The sequence below is a fragment of the Neomonachus schauinslandi genome, chromosome 6 (genome assembly GCF_002201575.2).
Source record: "Neomonachus schauinslandi chromosome 6, ASM220157v2, whole genome shotgun sequence".
Lineage (NCBI taxonomy): Eukaryota > Metazoa > Chordata > Mammalia > Carnivora > Phocidae > Neomonachus > Neomonachus schauinslandi.
The window spans coordinates 96,834,326-96,850,669 of record NC_058408.1 but is presented as its reverse complement, the minus strand read 5'-3'; the positions used below and the strand labels follow the sequence as shown (position 1 = coordinate 96,850,669).

The 16,344-nt window shown below is 36.7% G+C and overlaps 1 protein-coding gene across 1 annotated transcript in view; it reads left to right on the top strand.

Annotated features, from left to right (window-relative positions):
* The window catches only part of CTNNA3 (catenin alpha 3), a 1,723,003-nt gene that overhangs the window by 47,549 nt on the left and 1,659,110 nt on the right, over positions 1-16,344 (top strand). The window contains exon 3 of the mRNA XM_021700133.1: positions 7,585-7,777. Coding sequence (XP_021555808.1) covers positions 7,585-7,777 — 193 coding nt within the window. The remainder of the gene's footprint in view (positions 1-7,584; positions 7,778-16,344) is intronic.

Genomic DNA, 16,344 nt, shown 5'->3' with positions numbered 1-16,344 from the left:
AGTATTTGATGTTAGTGTTCGCGTGTGGTCTCTTCCTGGTTGTGTTTAAGTTCATATTTTTTCCAGGAATAAGTATACTTCCAGGATTAGAACATTTAGCTACAGCTGTTTGTGTTTGATGTGTAAATCTCTTTGCTTTGTTATGCCATCTGCATGGCCAGAGGGCTGGTAGAATTGGAGAGGGATTGACATGTTTTTGTTATCATCGCTCAATAGCTCCAAGTAATAGCTTGGCTATCAGTATTGTTAATCTAACAAACAAAACCCTAAATTGTATTTTAAAAGATGATGGTTGCTTCATGCTTTTTGTGTCACTAATGGTGATGATTGTTATAGGCTGAATTATATCCCTCTCAAATTCATACATTGAAGTCCTAGTCCTTAGTACCTCAGGTTGTGACTGTATTTGGAGATAGGGCCTTTAAAGAGGTAATTAAGTTAAAATGAGGTCTTTAGGTGGGCCCTAATCCAGTATGACTGGTATCCTTGCAAAAAGAGATTAGGACATAGAGAGATACCAGGGATGCCTGCACACAGAGAAAACCATGGCATAGTGAGAAGGTAATGAAAAGAGTGCAGGCCAATGAGAGAGGCCTTAGAAGAAACTGACCCTGTTGACACCTTGATCTTGGACTTTCAGTCTCCAGAACTATGAGAAAATAAGTTTTGTTGTGTAAGCCACCCACTCTATAGTACTTTGTATGACAGACCTGGCGAACTAATAAAAGGATTAAAAAGTGAAAATCAGTGGGTTGCCTGGGTGGCACGGTCGGTTGAGGGACCAACTCTTGGTTTTGGCTCAGGTTGTGATCTCAGGGTCATGTTCCCAGGATCGTGAGATGGAGCCCCCGGAGTCTGCTTAAGACTTTCTCTCCCTCTCCCTCCGTGGTTGTGTGTGTGCTCTCTCACTCTCAAATAAATGAATAAATCTTTTAAAAAAAAGTCATAAAAAAAGTGAAAGTCAGTAATGAAAATCACGTGCCTGTTCTTTTTACTTATAGTTTGAAAATGAACTATGTAAACTGTCTTTTTTCTTCTTTTTGGCCAGAAAAGAAAAGACAATATAAGTATATACTTGATTCTAGATCACTTTGAACTGATCAGACTTCAAATAAAGTATAGGAATGGAGACTTGCTTTTCTATGATAGTAGACATGGGAAATGACAAAATATCCTGCATTAAGGAATTCCTTTTTCTGGAAACTACCATGTGCTATCACTGAAATTAAATTTTAATTTTGGCTTAGCTATCAACTCTCTTTGTAACTGAGCAAATCATTCAACATAATGGCTCTTGGCTTAAGGTCTCTAAAATCTAGAGTTTCATTCATCTTTTCATTAACTAAACCACTACTTATTTATTATTGACAGTATGCTAGCTCTGGGGTTTTGAAATGAGTCAGTCATGGTCTCTGCTCTTATCAAGTTCATGGTAAAGCTAGGGAGGTGGTATGTATAACATTACAAAATGTTATAATGAGTGATGTGAGAGGTACAAATAAGGGGCTGTGAGTGGTGGGGTGGGTTGGGGGAATGTTCCAGGCTGAGGATGCCAAACATTTCTTGTTCTGGGCCTAATAAGTAGTTTGTGGGCAAACTCCACAAATGGAAGATGGGAGTGAAATTTAGTCAGAAGTAAGATCATAAATTGCCTTATAAACCATGCTTTAGCCTTTATCCAGGCCATGCTTTAGACTATATCTTATGGGCAGCTGGGAGCCATTGGAGGGTTTTAAGCTGGTGCAAGTATTTCAGATTTGCACTGTAGAAAGATGGCTCTATGGAAATGTGGGATGGGTGTGGAGACAGTGATGAAGGCCAGAATCGATGCATATACTTTTTGTAATGACAGAGTGAAGGATAGGACTGAAATTGAGGCTCTGCTTCTGTGTCATGAGGATAGCATGGAAGGAGTGTAGGCTAGGGCAGTTATCCAGAGAGCAGCTATGAGAAGCAGTGGCCCTGGGCTGAAGAGGAGGTGACAGAAACTAAAGCTTTTAAAGAGCCATTTTATTTATTTTTATTTTTTATTTTTTTAAAGATTTTTTATTTTTTATTTGACAGAGTACAAGCAGGGGGGAGTGTCAGACAGAGGCAGAGGGAGAGGGAGAAGCAAGCTCCCTGCTGAGCAGGGAGCCCGATGTGGGCTCGATCCCAGGACCCCAAGACCATGACCCGAGCCAAAGGCAGATGCCTAACCGTCTGAGCCACCCAGGCGCCCCTAAAGAGACATTTTAAAGTACCCAGAGAGGAGGATAAGAGAGAGGGAGTAGCCCAGATGGCCTCTGAATTTCTGCCTCAGTTTAGAGGTGTCAGTCCCTGAGGTAAGATATACAAATGGAGGAGGACTGTTTTTACCCCACAGTCTGCCGAACTTGATTATCTGCTACTCAGACAAAAATAATGTCAATCTCCGCCCCTTTGCACATGGTTCCCTTCACTTGGCTCTCTTTCCCTGCTATCTGTTCTAGTAGAAAACTATTCTTAAAGGCTCTTGGAAGCTCTACTTAATGCTAGTGAATGTTTGCCATCTCTATAGCACTTTCTTTGTGTTTATAAGTCTAAGCAGTTATCATTCTGCTTTTAATTTAAAAAAAATTTTTTTTTAAGATTTTATTTATTTATTTGAGAGAGAGAGAATGAGAGACAGAGAGCATGAGAGGGAGGAGGGTCAGAGGGAGAAGCAGACTCCCTGCTGAGCAGGGAGCCGATGTGGGACTCGATCCCGGGACTCCAGGATCATGACCTGAGCCGAAGGCAGTCGCTTAACCAACTGAGCCACCCAGGCGCCCCTATTTTTTTAAAATTTTTAATTAACATATAATGTATTATTTGTTTCAGGGGTACAGGTCTGTGATTCATCAGTCTTACACAATTCACAGCGCTCACCATAGTGCATACCCTTCCCAATGTCCATCACCCAGCCCGTCTGCTTTTTATATTGCAGTTAGTTGTGTATCTCTCATCACCATACTGGAGCTTACTCATCTTTATTTTCTAAATGTCCAGGGTATTGTTTTGAACATAACATGTGCTCAATAAGTGTTTATTGGCCTAAGATGATCTAAAAGAAGATTGTAGTTGGTTTAAGGCGAGTGTTAAATGTCAATTGAGTGTTATACATTTGCTGGACTCAATACTTCAGTCTTCCACAGTACTTTTGTTAACACAACGAAGGTTGTTTTTGGTAGGAAGTAAATAACAGTTGAAATTATCAATAACTTGAAGAGGGGACCTCCCCTTCCCAAGAGTAGATGGATATCTTTTACTTTAAAAGATCACTGATTTTACTGTAGACAGCTGTCTATAGACAGTTTTATTTTTCTACCTTTACTTTCTTTCAGAAATCTGAAGTTTTTAGCTAGTTAATATGACTTAAATGTCTTACATTTTATTTCACACGTTAAAAATTAACTCAAGGAAGCAAAAGTAGCCCTGAAGTTTCCTGTGAGCTATTGGAGAAGGTTAAAATTCAGTGTTTTAGCTAATAAACAAGAGAAGAGATGGCATTAACATGGCCTTTTTATACTACAATGATAGTAGAATTAAAAAAATAGATTGGGAAAGAACATGATTATAGAATATAAATGTAATAACCCAACTTGGCATTTAGAGAAGACTTTCTACAAAGCTAGTATTTGAAGTACTAAAGCCATTGTTGTATTAATGCAACAAATCAAAGTAAATTAAACCTCGTGCCATATTCTGCAATGCTCCTATTGTGCACTAGTGTTGCTCTATATAATGACAGTTGATGGCTTGGTTCACTAAGCATATCAATTTAATTATTAGTATCTTTGTAGCATCATCAGGAGCACCTGAATTAGGAAAGATTAGAAAAGTTTTTTTTTGTACTATAAATTTTAGTATATAAATATTACACAACATTAAAAATATACCTGGTTTTATGGAATTTAAATGTGAAGAATTAATAAAGCAGGTGATTTCTTCTTTTCATATTATTTGAAGTATCTAATGTAGGACCATTTCAATAGGGAGCTCATTCCTGTATGTACGTGTGAAGGTGTGTCTGTAGCCTAGCTCAGATTTACAGACTAAAGAAAAGTGAGTGAAGCCAGGCTCTTTAAGAGCCTGGAGGAGCCATAAATTTTCTAAATGAGAGGGACTGAGAAAGAGAAAAAGGGGAGGGTTGTGCATGAGTGACAAAAAGAAAGGTTAGCAAGACATAGACTAGGACTTACATTAGAATCATCTTTGCTATAAATTCCAACTAAAGTTTTTGTGTTGCTTATAAAAATAGAACTGATTTTGTACTGAAAAAAAAAAGAGGGAACAGGAATTATTTTACAGAATAACTGAAAGCTATTTTTTACTGATTGCTGATATTCCTTCAAGAGATGGGAGACTTTTTCAGATAACAAATGCACTCCCAACCTTTGGTAAGAGTCATCTGTTATCTTGAGTCACAGTCACTGAGGGGAGTTGGTTAGATCCTATAGGTAAGTTGGGGTTAAAAAAAAAAAAAAAGTTTAGTTTCCTTTTTTCCCCCACAGGATTACCAAGCCATCTTTACTTTCTGAAATAAAGTGAATCATTGAAAGTGTCACTTGACTTTAATCAATATCAAATAACTATATTGGGGTATTTCAGAAGAAGACATAGGTATAAATGTTTATAAATGTGAATAACTTGCAGGTTGCAATTGCATTTATTTTGATGGAGGCACAGTGTTCTTATACAGTGTTCTTTTCACATTTCTTCTTTGGCATTTGTTATAAGGAACAAAGCATTTCTGGAATGCTCATTTTAATTTCAAAGCTCAGGCTATTCTGTGGGAAACATTTGGCGCATGGTGATCTGAACAATAATAGAGGAATGTTCAGTGGGAAGCATCATGAATTGTGGCACTTAAAATACATTCTGAAGGAACATTTAGACAATGATACTTATTCTTCATTTTAAACAAAGATTTTAAACTAGGTGCTATAATTTGTCTTAATCTGAACAAATATCTTTTAACTCTGAATATATAAATTAGATGGACAATAGTGAGATATTTGACTTTTGGAGTATGTGAAAACCCATGTAATAAGTCAGGCATATTATCATCTTTATTTAATACATAATAATAAAGACACATGGCTCTATTTGACTGTTTGCAAAACATATAGAAAGTGCTCTGTTAACTGACTTCATCACATTTAGCACAGGGGGCCCCAAGAACAACAGGAGGGTAGCCCCAAGAGAACACCTCTGACAAGGATCCCATAACAGATTCTCTGTATCCATGTGGGGAATGGACTAGAAAATGCACATTAAATGTCAACCAATATTTGTGTCATGTTGTGCATTTTACAAGACATTTTACATATTTAACCTTCACACAGTTATAGGATAATATGATCGTTCTCCTTTTCCGAGAGAGGAAACAAAGACTTGCTACAAGGTACTGCACTCTGGGTTGTGAACATGAGAATAAAGAAAATTGGAATAAAGCAAAGGGTTTCTTGGATGGAGGAGGAGAATTTGAAAGGGCAGACAAAAATTATTTTTATCTACATATTTCCCCCATAGCTTGTAAGTTCTTTCTCAGTTCCTAGTTAAAAAACTGGGTCCAGATATACAAATAAACAAATATGTTGTGCTTTATAAGCAATAAACAAGCCAAACCTCTAGGGGCTACAGAGCAGGAAGGGTTATGTATAGTACATTGTCAAGGATGTGGTGCATGATTGTTATAAGCCTTGGCTCTCTGAGGATATGTAGGATTCTAGCTTTCCACAGGAGTTTCAGGTCTGTCATTTTAAACCCTGGATACAAGTTTTTTTTTCTTCCTCTATAGTGGGGATCTTCCAGCTTTGCTTATAAAAATGTTAACCATATTTATTATTGGGATTCAAGGTTTAATTAAGAAATGGAAATTTTTTACAATGTAATTTTGTATGAGATTTAGTTTCCAAATACAGATGCTTAATTTCTTTCTTTTTTTAAAAGGTTTTATTTATTTGTTTATTTGAGAGAGAGAGCGTGAGTGGGGGGAGGAGCAGAGGGAGATGGACAAGCAGACTCCGTGCTGAGTGTGGACCCTGACATGGGGCTCAACTTCATGACCCTGAGATTATGACCCGAGCCGAAATCAAGAATGGACGCTCAACTGACTGAGCCACCCAGGCGCCCCAGATGCTTAATTTTGATCTCTAAATAGGTTTTTAGTTTATCATTAGTTTATTCTTTTTTAAAAAAAGATTTTATTTATTTATTTGTCGGAGAGAGAGTGCGCACAAGCAGGGGGAGCGGCAGGCAGAGGAGGACGGAGAGGGACAAGCAGGCTCCCCAAGCAGGGAGCCCAATGTGGGACTCAGTCCCAGGAACTCGGGATCATGACCTGAGCCGAAGGCAGACGCTTAACCGACTGAGCTACCCAGGCGTCCCTCGTTAGTTTATTCTTATATTAAACAAATTTACAAAAGGAATAATGCTCATTATTAACATATTCAGGCAATTCAAAATATAGAGGTTAAAAAGTCCCTTTCAGGGGCGCCTGGGTGGCTCAGTCATTAAGCGGCTGCCTCCGGCTCAGGTCATGATCCCAGGGTCCTGGGATCGAGCCCCACGTCGGGCTCCCTGCTCGGCGGAGAGCCTGCTTCTCCCTCTCCCTCTGTCTGCGGCTCTGCCTACTTGTGCTCTCTCTCTCTGTTAAATAAATAAATAAAAATCTTAAAAAAAGAAAAAGTCCCTTTCAACTACCCCATTCGTTAAGCCATTTATATAATAAATATTTATTGGACACCTACTTTGTGCGTTGTTCTGGGTGCTGGAGAGAAAACCACATTTTCCGCTTTCATGGAGTTTATATTTTAGTATTGGGGGCATGAAATAAATGTATAAACAAAAAAATCAGGTTTTGTAAGTGTTTTGAGCAAATATAAAGTGGGGTGAGGGGACATAGTGAGAGAAGGTGGGGATGGGGTAGTCAAGAAAGTCCTCTTGATAGGAGACTTTGAACAAGACCTGTTTCAGAGGCCTGAGGAGTTAGGGGAGAGTGTAGGAGACAGGTAAGAGAGGTTACAAAGGACCAATAGGTAGGTCATAGTAATAATTTGGGTTTTGTCCCTCTGAGGTAACCAGTGTTTTATGTTTTAGTGTGGTTCTGTACCCCCTCCACATTAATAATCTCTATACTCAGCCTAAATAGAATAATACTTACTGACCTAATTATGCTGATTTTGCCTCCCTCTTAATATAGACTGCTGGCTACAAAGTGATATAAATAATTAGTATGTATAGATATTTATACATACGTTAAAATATATATAATATATATATACTGCATTGTTTCAGTAATAAAACTTGATAAGTTTCAGCCTCTGTGGCTCTTCTTTCTTCCTGTCCTCCCTTTCTTCCTTCTTACCTCCTTCCTTCTTTCCTTTTTATCTTTAGTTGGAAATTCCATAGTGGCTGATACTATTACTCTTAGTGCCTTGACTTGACTTACAAGGGCCTACCAATAGTACTGGGAATAAATCATGTTACTATGAAATACTTCCTTTTGTTCTGGGCTGTGATGTCCCAGGACTATGTTCTCATATGTCTAATGAGTGGCTTGTATTTTTCCAATTTTAGGTTACTACACTTGTAAATTGTCCCCAGAATCCTTCCAACAGGAAAAAAGGACGTTCAAAAAGAGCCAGAGTCCTCCTAGCTTCTGTGGAGGAAGCAACTTGGAATTTATTAGACAAGGGAGAGAAGATTGCCCAGGAAGCCACAGTTTTAAAGGAAGAGCTTACTACTGCACTTGAGGAAGTTCGCAAAGAAAGTGAGTACTCTAATTCTGGTCGGGAGCAAACTGTATGTTCTTAGGGCATTAGTTATGGAATTAGATTTGGAGGGTTTTGTTTTTGTTGACTTGAGTTTATTAGTCTTTTGTAGAGCTCTGAGGAGCTAGCTGTGGGAGGCAGAGTGGCTCATTAGACAGCTCTAAGGCTCAGAGTACTATTCCTGGTTCTTTCCTTCTGTTGTTCAGTCCCTGCAGGCCCCTTCTTCCCCTCACATGCCATAGTTTATCCATAATAAGCAAAGAGAAGTGTATCCTGTTCTGTCATAGATATAATGAGAAATGACTAATGAAGCTAAAGGTGTATTTTCCCATACATAAATAATCAAGTTCCTTGTTAATAGTTGGAGATAATAAATTACAGACCTGACCACGCAGGAATACATTTATTTTTCGATTTTCTAGAGGTTTAGATTTCCTAAACTTAAAAAGAAATGCTTCGCATAAACTATGTCTAACCCATGTTGTTGCTATGTTAATATTATAAAATGAAAGTATACATTTTTGTATTTACTTATGATAATTCAACAGTTTTCTAATGAATGTAAGTCTCATTTGCAGTCTGTTTTTAAAAGAACTGTCCTTCTGAAAAACAAACAGGGTTCTAGAGGGGAGGGGGGTGGGAGGATGGGTTAGCCTGGTGGTGGGTATTGAGGAGGGCACATTCTGCATGGAGCACTGGGTGTTATGCACAAACAATGAATCATGGAACACTTCATCTAAAACTAATGATGTAATGTATGGGGATTAACATAAGAATAAAAAAAACAAAAACAAAAACAAAAACAAAAACAAAAAAAAGAATTTGGAACTTAAAAACAACAAAAAAAAGGCAACCTACTAGATGGGAAAAGACATTTGCAAATGATATATCCAATAAGGGGTTAGTATCCAAAATGTATAAAGAACTTATACAACTCAACACTAAAAAAAAACAAATGATCTGATTAAAAAATGGGCAGAGGATCCGAATAGACACTTCTCCAAAGAAGACTACAGGTGGCCCAACAGGCCCATGAAAAGATGCTCAGTGTCACTAATCATCAGGGAAATGCAAATCAAAACCACAATAAGACACCACCTCACATCAGTCAGAATGGCTACTATCAAAAACACAAGAAATAAGTGTTGGGAGAGGACGTGGAGTAAATGGAACCCTCATGCACTGTTGGTGGGAATGTCAATTGGTTCAGCCACTGTGGAAAACTGTATGGAGGTTCCTCCAAAAATTAAAAATAGAGAAATCAAAAAAATAAATAAATAAATAAAAATTAAATAAATAAATAAATAAATAAATAAAATAAAATTTTTTCTAAAAAAAAAAAAAAAAAGAACTGTCCTATTTATGTATCAGCTTGCTGCAAGGAACTATTTTGAGTGGTTAAGAAAACTTAAATATTCCTCTTTGGCTTTGTGAAAGAGACTTGGGGTATTCAGATATTTCTCTTCCCAACATAACTTCATGAAAATCAGGAAATGTTTGCTAATTAAATAATTAAAATGAATATATTAGCTACAATAAACTTTAGGTCAAATATAGAGGAGTTATTTTTTATATGTTATATATTTTATAGAGACTCTTCAGAAAATATAAAGAAAACATAATGCCCAAGATAATTTCACATGAATTCATCACTCCTCCTTGCTCCCTACCACCTTAGACTCACTCTTTGTCCTGTCCTCTCTGTTCTGGTATCACCAAGTCAGTTTAGACTTCATTCTCATTTCACCCTCTCTTCCAATTAGTCTCTAAGTTTAACAAATTCTGTCTCCTTTTGTCTCTCAGATCTTTCCCTGTTCTCCATTACTAATGTTGCCTCCTGAATTCAGGATTACTGCATTAGCCTTACCTTATACCAGAGCCAAATATACCTTTTAAAGATGAAAATATACTCATTTTACTTCGCTGCTTAAAATCCTTTTTAGTAGTTTTTGAAGGATTAGAGGGACAGTCTTTCTGGATCAAGTTCAGACTTCTAAACCTAGCTCCCTCAGCATTTCATAATTGGGCTTCTGCCATTCTCTCCCTTCTCATTTCCCAATTCTGTCCCCCTCTCAAACTTTCCTCCAAACAAGAACTTGAAGTATCTTGAATGGTCCATGTTGTCTTATGCCTCTGCACTTCTGTTACCAGCTACTCCCTTCACCTGGATTACCCCTCTCATTCAGCCAGTTATTCACTGCAGCAAAGCTTAACCCAGGTCTTTTCCAGGAAGTGTGTACTGACCTCATAGTGCTGATTTAGATGTCCCTCTTCTGTGTCCCCACAGACCCTGAGCATCTCTCTTTCATAGGATTTACTACTTCATACACCAAACATTAATTTACTTGTTCAGTAAGTCTAGACTCTTAATTCCTTGGAGATGGCAAATACCAGGTCTTATTTGAAGAGCAATACCTGACACATAATAACCACCTGGTAAATGTTAAATAAATTTAAAAACTGGAGCATCATTTTGTCACTGTATATTATAAAATTTTATAATGATTTTATCTTTGCATTTATAACATATCTCTTATGCTTTCTTTGCTGAGTCTTTTGGTGAGGAATATGAACACTATTCTGGTATTGTTTTTGTCACATAATGTGATCTTTTTGACAACATAGTTTTTATAAAACACCTAATAATAAAATATGTAAGACATTGGTCATTCTTAGGGAACAGTAATAGCATAAGTTGTCATGAAATAGTATGTCTTTAAAAAAAAGTAAGTTAATGGCTTTTGGCTCAATAAAAGAAAATTATTTTAAAGAGAAGGTCTCAAAGAGAAGTACATTTGGATTCTAGGATTATATAGTATATCCTTCACTGTGTTCTATTATAATGTGTGAAATCATATTATGTGATATATATGGCGTATGCTGTATACACAACAACATTTGGTTAAAAATCACCAAGTGCTTTACACTCTGATTCTTTTTGACAAACTGCCAAATTGAACTCTTGCCACTTGAGTGTGGGAGGAAGGCAGTGAAATGGCAAATGGTTCTGGAATTTGGGGAATGGCCAATGCTTATCCTATGGACAGCAGAGATAGTAACAGTGAGAGCACTGTTCTGAAAAACTTGGAAGGAATTTTAGCTCAGTGGTGGAGCTGAAGTATCAGGAGAATGAATTCTGATTCAAGCAACTCTTTGATACTAGAAACATATTTTAGTTTCCTGCCCTTTTTTTAAGGGCTTTGTCCAGTGGCATACTATAAAGGACGAATGAAGAGCAAATAATAAGTTTAAAGTATTTGGGAAAGTGAAAAAATATTGGAGGTAGAAGATATTTTTATTTGTGTATTTATTGACTTATTTTCAAGAAGAATTTGAGACTAATTTAGAAAATTTCTTCTTCTACGAGAGACTAATTTATGTAGCATTACAACAGGATTCTGTTTTATTCTGTTTTACTGACTTTAGTGGCTTTAGAGACCTGAAGTGATAAATAATGTGGGCATTTGATTACCTAAAGAATTTGCCTATGGAAGATAAGGACATGAATAGTATTAAGGAAAAATGGTGAAAGGAAAGGTCATCTGTGGGTAGAACCGTAGAAATCCAGCAAAGATGGCCCACATAGTGATGATTTATTTTTCACTCATGATCTTACAGCTTACTCCTATACTTACATCTATACAATGGCCAAGTATTAAACCCAGTATTTTATTTAGTTTTAGAATAGTTACATAACAATCAGCTGGGAATTAGCTGAGAATTGTTTATAATGTTCGGACTACATGTTTTGCCTTTGGTATGTATGCTACCCTCGTATAGACTGTACTGTACCCCTGCAATGTATAGACATTGCTTCTAAGTCACACAGTTGGTTATATTTAAGGTTTTTTAATTGTTTACAGAGAATAAGAAATACAGGAAAGTGCATACATTATTGTGAACAACACAATACAATTTCACATTGTAAACGCACAATGTAACCTCCACTCAGATCAAGAAAGAGAAACTTAGCAGAATCCGAGAAGCACCCCTTGTGCCTCCAAACAGTCATCACTTCTTTTACCTCAATGGTAACAATTATCCTAGGTTATTACATAGGTTAGTTTTTTGCCTCTTTTGAACTTTACATAAGTAGGATCTATATAGTATATCTCCTGAGTCTGGCTTCTTTTGCTCAACGTTGTGTTTGTGAGATCTCAACATGTAGTAGTTCATTCAATTCATTGATAAATAGATCATAATTTACTTATTCATGTTAGATTGATGGGCAGTTGAGTTTTTACAGGTTTTGGCCTTAAGGAACAGTGCTGCTGTGTACATATTTGTGCATTACTTTTGGTGCCTGAATGTAGACTTTCCTGCTGGTTATACTTAGGATGAAATCACTAGGTCATAAGGTATACATTCAGCTTTAATAGATTTTACCAAACAGTTTTCTGAAGTAGATTTTCTAGTTAACACTCTAATTAGTAATGTATAAGAATTCCAGTTGCTCTACATTCTTACTAACTTGCTGTTAGCAAGAGTCAGTGTTTTTGATTCAAGTGTATGTAGTAGTTTTCCACTGTAGTTTTAATTTTTATTTCTCTGATGACTTTTTGTGTGTTCTAGATATGAGTCTTTTGTTAGTGGTGGATATTAAAAATATCTTCTCTAATTATATTAAACATTTTTGATATTTAGAAGTAATTTTGATAAATTACAGTTAATTATTTTATTCCTTTATGGATAGAGATTTTTCTGTTCTGTTAAAAAAACTTTGCCTACTGTAAGTCAAGAAGATATTCTCATATGTAATCATCTATGGGCTTTATTGTTTTGCCATTACAGTCTACCTGGAAATAAATTTTTATGAATGGTGTGAGTTAGGGGTCATGATTCATTTTCTTTTTCATATGGGAATTCAGTTGATCTAGTATTATGTGGATGCATATGGAAGTTTAATTGTTTTAGTATAGCTTTTGAAAAAAATTACTCTTTCTCAATTGAATTTCTTTTGCACCTGTTTTTGAAAATCAGTTGACCATTATCTGTGTGTCTACTTGGGAACTTTGTTCTGTTTCATTGATTTGTATGTCTACCCTTATACGAGTAACACGTGGTCTTGATTAGTGTACCTCAGAGTAAGTGTTAAAATAAAAATTATCTTGATTTTGTAATTCTGGGTCCCTTGCACTGCCATAGAAATTTTGGAATCAGCTTCTTAATTTTTACAAAAAAGCCTGCTGGGATTTTGATTGGGATTATATTGGATCTACAGATCAATTTGTACTGACCTGACATTTTAATAGTAATGAGTCTTCTGATTCAGAAACATGTAATTCATTTTTGTGGTATTGTAAAATGGTACTTTAATAGGTTTTAATTTTATGTCTATCTTTTATTTATTTATTTATTTTAAAAAGATTTATTTACTTTTAAAGCTTTTATTTATTTATTTGCCAGAGAGAGAGCACAACAGGGGGAGCTGCAGGCAGAGGGAGAAGCAGGCTCCCCGCTGAGCATGGAGCCTGATGTGGGATTCGATCCCAGGACTCTGGGATCATAACTGAGCTGAAGGCAGATGCTTAACCGACTGAGCCACCCAGGCATCCCACAAAGATTTATTTTTTAGAGAGGGAGGGAGGGAGAGGGAGAGAATCTCAAGCAGACTCTGCTGAGCACGGAGCCTGACGTGGGGCTCAATCTCATGACCGTGAGATACTACCTGAGCAAAACCTAGAGTTGTGCGCTCAACCACCTGTGCCACCGAGGCACCCCTTTGTATCTGTCTTTAGATTTACGACACTTTTGCTCTGCTTTTTCCCATCTGTTTTTAAGTCTGTCCAGTGAACTTTTTACATTAGTTACTGTACATTTTTAGTTCTTGAATTTCCATTTGTTTTTTTAAAAATAGTTTCCATTTCTATGGAAATAGAGTTTTCATTTCTCTAATTTCTTTCCAAATTCCAATTCCCTGCTGAAATTTTCATCTTGCCATTATTTCTCGTGAACATCTCAATTACAGCTAATTTCTGTATAAATAGATGGCTTTCTTATATGTTTGTTTCTATTATCTGTTATTTCTTTTGCTTTTCCAATACCTGATTTTGTTTCCTGGTATCTTGGATAATTTTTGATTGGATGCTGAGCATTTTGCATGACAAATTGTAGAATTAATTTTTTTTTTAAGATTTTATTTATTTATTTGACAGAGAGGGACACAGCGAGAGAGGGAGCACAAGCAGGGGGGAGTGGGAGAGGGAGAAACAGGCTTCCCACTGAGCACGGAGCCCGATGTGGGGCTCGATCCCAGGACCCTGGGATCATGACCTGAGCCGAAGGCAGATGCTTAAAGACTGAGCCACCTAGGCGCTGCTGTAGAATTAATTTTTAAAAGTTGGTCTATTTTTGGCTAGCTGTTATTCTTGGGTGTAGCACCTCAAAAGTCTGAATTGAAGGTATGAGATATTTTGGATTTCCTCTTAGGCAGACTCAGAACTCCAATTTTTTTTTATTTTTTATTATTATGGTATGTTAATAACCATACATTACATCATTAGTTTTTGATATAGTGTTCCATGATTCATTGTTTGTGTATAACACCCAGTGCTCCATGCAGAGCGTGCCCTCTTTAACACCCATCACCAGGCTAACCCATCCCCCCACCCCCCTCCCCTCTAGAACCCTCAGTTTGTTTCTCAGAGTCCATCATCTCTCATGGTTCATCTCCCCCTCCGATTTCCCCCCCTTCATTCTTCCCCTCCTGCTATCTTCTTCTTTTTTTTTTTTTTTTAACATATAATGTATTATTTGTTTCAGAGGTACAGGTCTGTGATTCAACAGTCTTACACAATTCACAGCGCTCACCATAGCACACCCTCCCCAATGTCTATCACCCAGCCACACCATCCCTCCCACCCCCCCCCCACTCCAGCAACCCTCAGTTTGTTTCCTGAGATTAAGAATTCCTCATATCAGTGCCATTTGCAACGACGTGGATGGAACTGGAGGGTATTATGCTGAGTGAAATAAGTCAATCAGAGAAAGACATGTATCATATGACCTCACTGATATGAGAACTCCAATTTTATCTCTCTGACTTTCTGAAGGGGGGAAGAATTCTTTCCCCAGTTTCTCCTTCTCTCAGCTGCCATTTTCTTTTGACTTCTCTCTCTCTTATTCAATCTTTCTGCCATTTGCTTTCTCATAATCATGTACAGAACATCAACTCCAGGTAGATTTAGGATCTAAATATCAAAAGCAAATATTAAAAACTCATTATAAATAGGATGAATATTTTAAGGCTTTGGATGTATAACGGGATTTATTAAACATGAAACAAAAAACTATAAAGAAAAGACTAATGTATTTTATTATATCAAAATTAACTTTCTTACATCAAAAAATTCTTAAAGAAAATGAAAAGACACAGTTGGGGAAAATATTGACTTAAACACAACAGGATAATCACAAGAACACAAATCAATAAGAAAAGCAAAAGAAAAATGGGCATAAAGAGAATTTTACAGAGGAATAAACACCAATGAAAATGTAAAGAGACATTCAGGGGCGCCTGGGTGGCTCAGTCATTGGGTGTCTGCCTTCGGCTTGGGTCATGATCCCAGGGTCCTGGGATCGAGCCCCACATCGGGCTCCCTGCTCCGCGGGAAGCCTGCTTCTCCCTCTCCCACTCCCCCTGCTTGTGTTCCCTCTCTCACTGTGTCTCTCTCTGTCAAATAAATAAATATTTAAAAAAATAAAAAAAAATAGACATTCAGCTTCACTGGTGGTCAGAGATATGCAAATGAGGCACCGTTTTATGCAATTCAGTTGGCAGAAATTAAAAAGTCTGACATGTCAGAAAGACTTTGAAGTAACAGGATCTTTTATACATTTCTTGGTGGAGTGTAAATTGGTACAACTACTTTGAAAAACGGTTTGGATATGTCACTTTTGTTAAATGCCAAAGTTTCAGATATATGTGGGTATGTTTCTGGACTCAAATCAATTATATTTCTGGTGTTGTTGGTGCATTGAAATGCAATTGACTTTTTAGATTGATACTTGTTCAGGTATTATCTCTGAAATGAAACATTTGGATGGTTATTTTTAAAAGGAAGAAAATATTTGACACATGCAAACACACATGGCCTGTTGCTTTGGGATCCCTTATGATGTAAGATTATGGTACTTTATTTGGCTTATGTGAGAAACTAATTTTACAAAAGTGATATGATACAGTGTATGGCATTTGCTGTTCATACATGAAATTGCAAAGAACAGAGAATTGTAACAAATGTGTATATATATATGTCTGTATGTGTATATATATTCTTTCTATTCATAAACATTATTTGTTGTTTGGAAAAGAAGGTAAGTATTGATCTGGGTTTAGCAAAATTCTTAAAGATTTGTCAGCTGAATTTAAAGTTGTAGAGGAAACTAGGTTGAAATTTGCTTTACATGTAATTTAGTGGTACTGTGAGATCCCTACAGTGGGTAGTCTTCTCAATTATGCTGGCTTTAGCTTTTGCCTTCAGCTAGTAAAAAAAAAATTGGATGGAATTACAGATTTGAATTACAACTGAAAAAAAAAAAAGACATTCTTTTGTGTTTTTTTCAA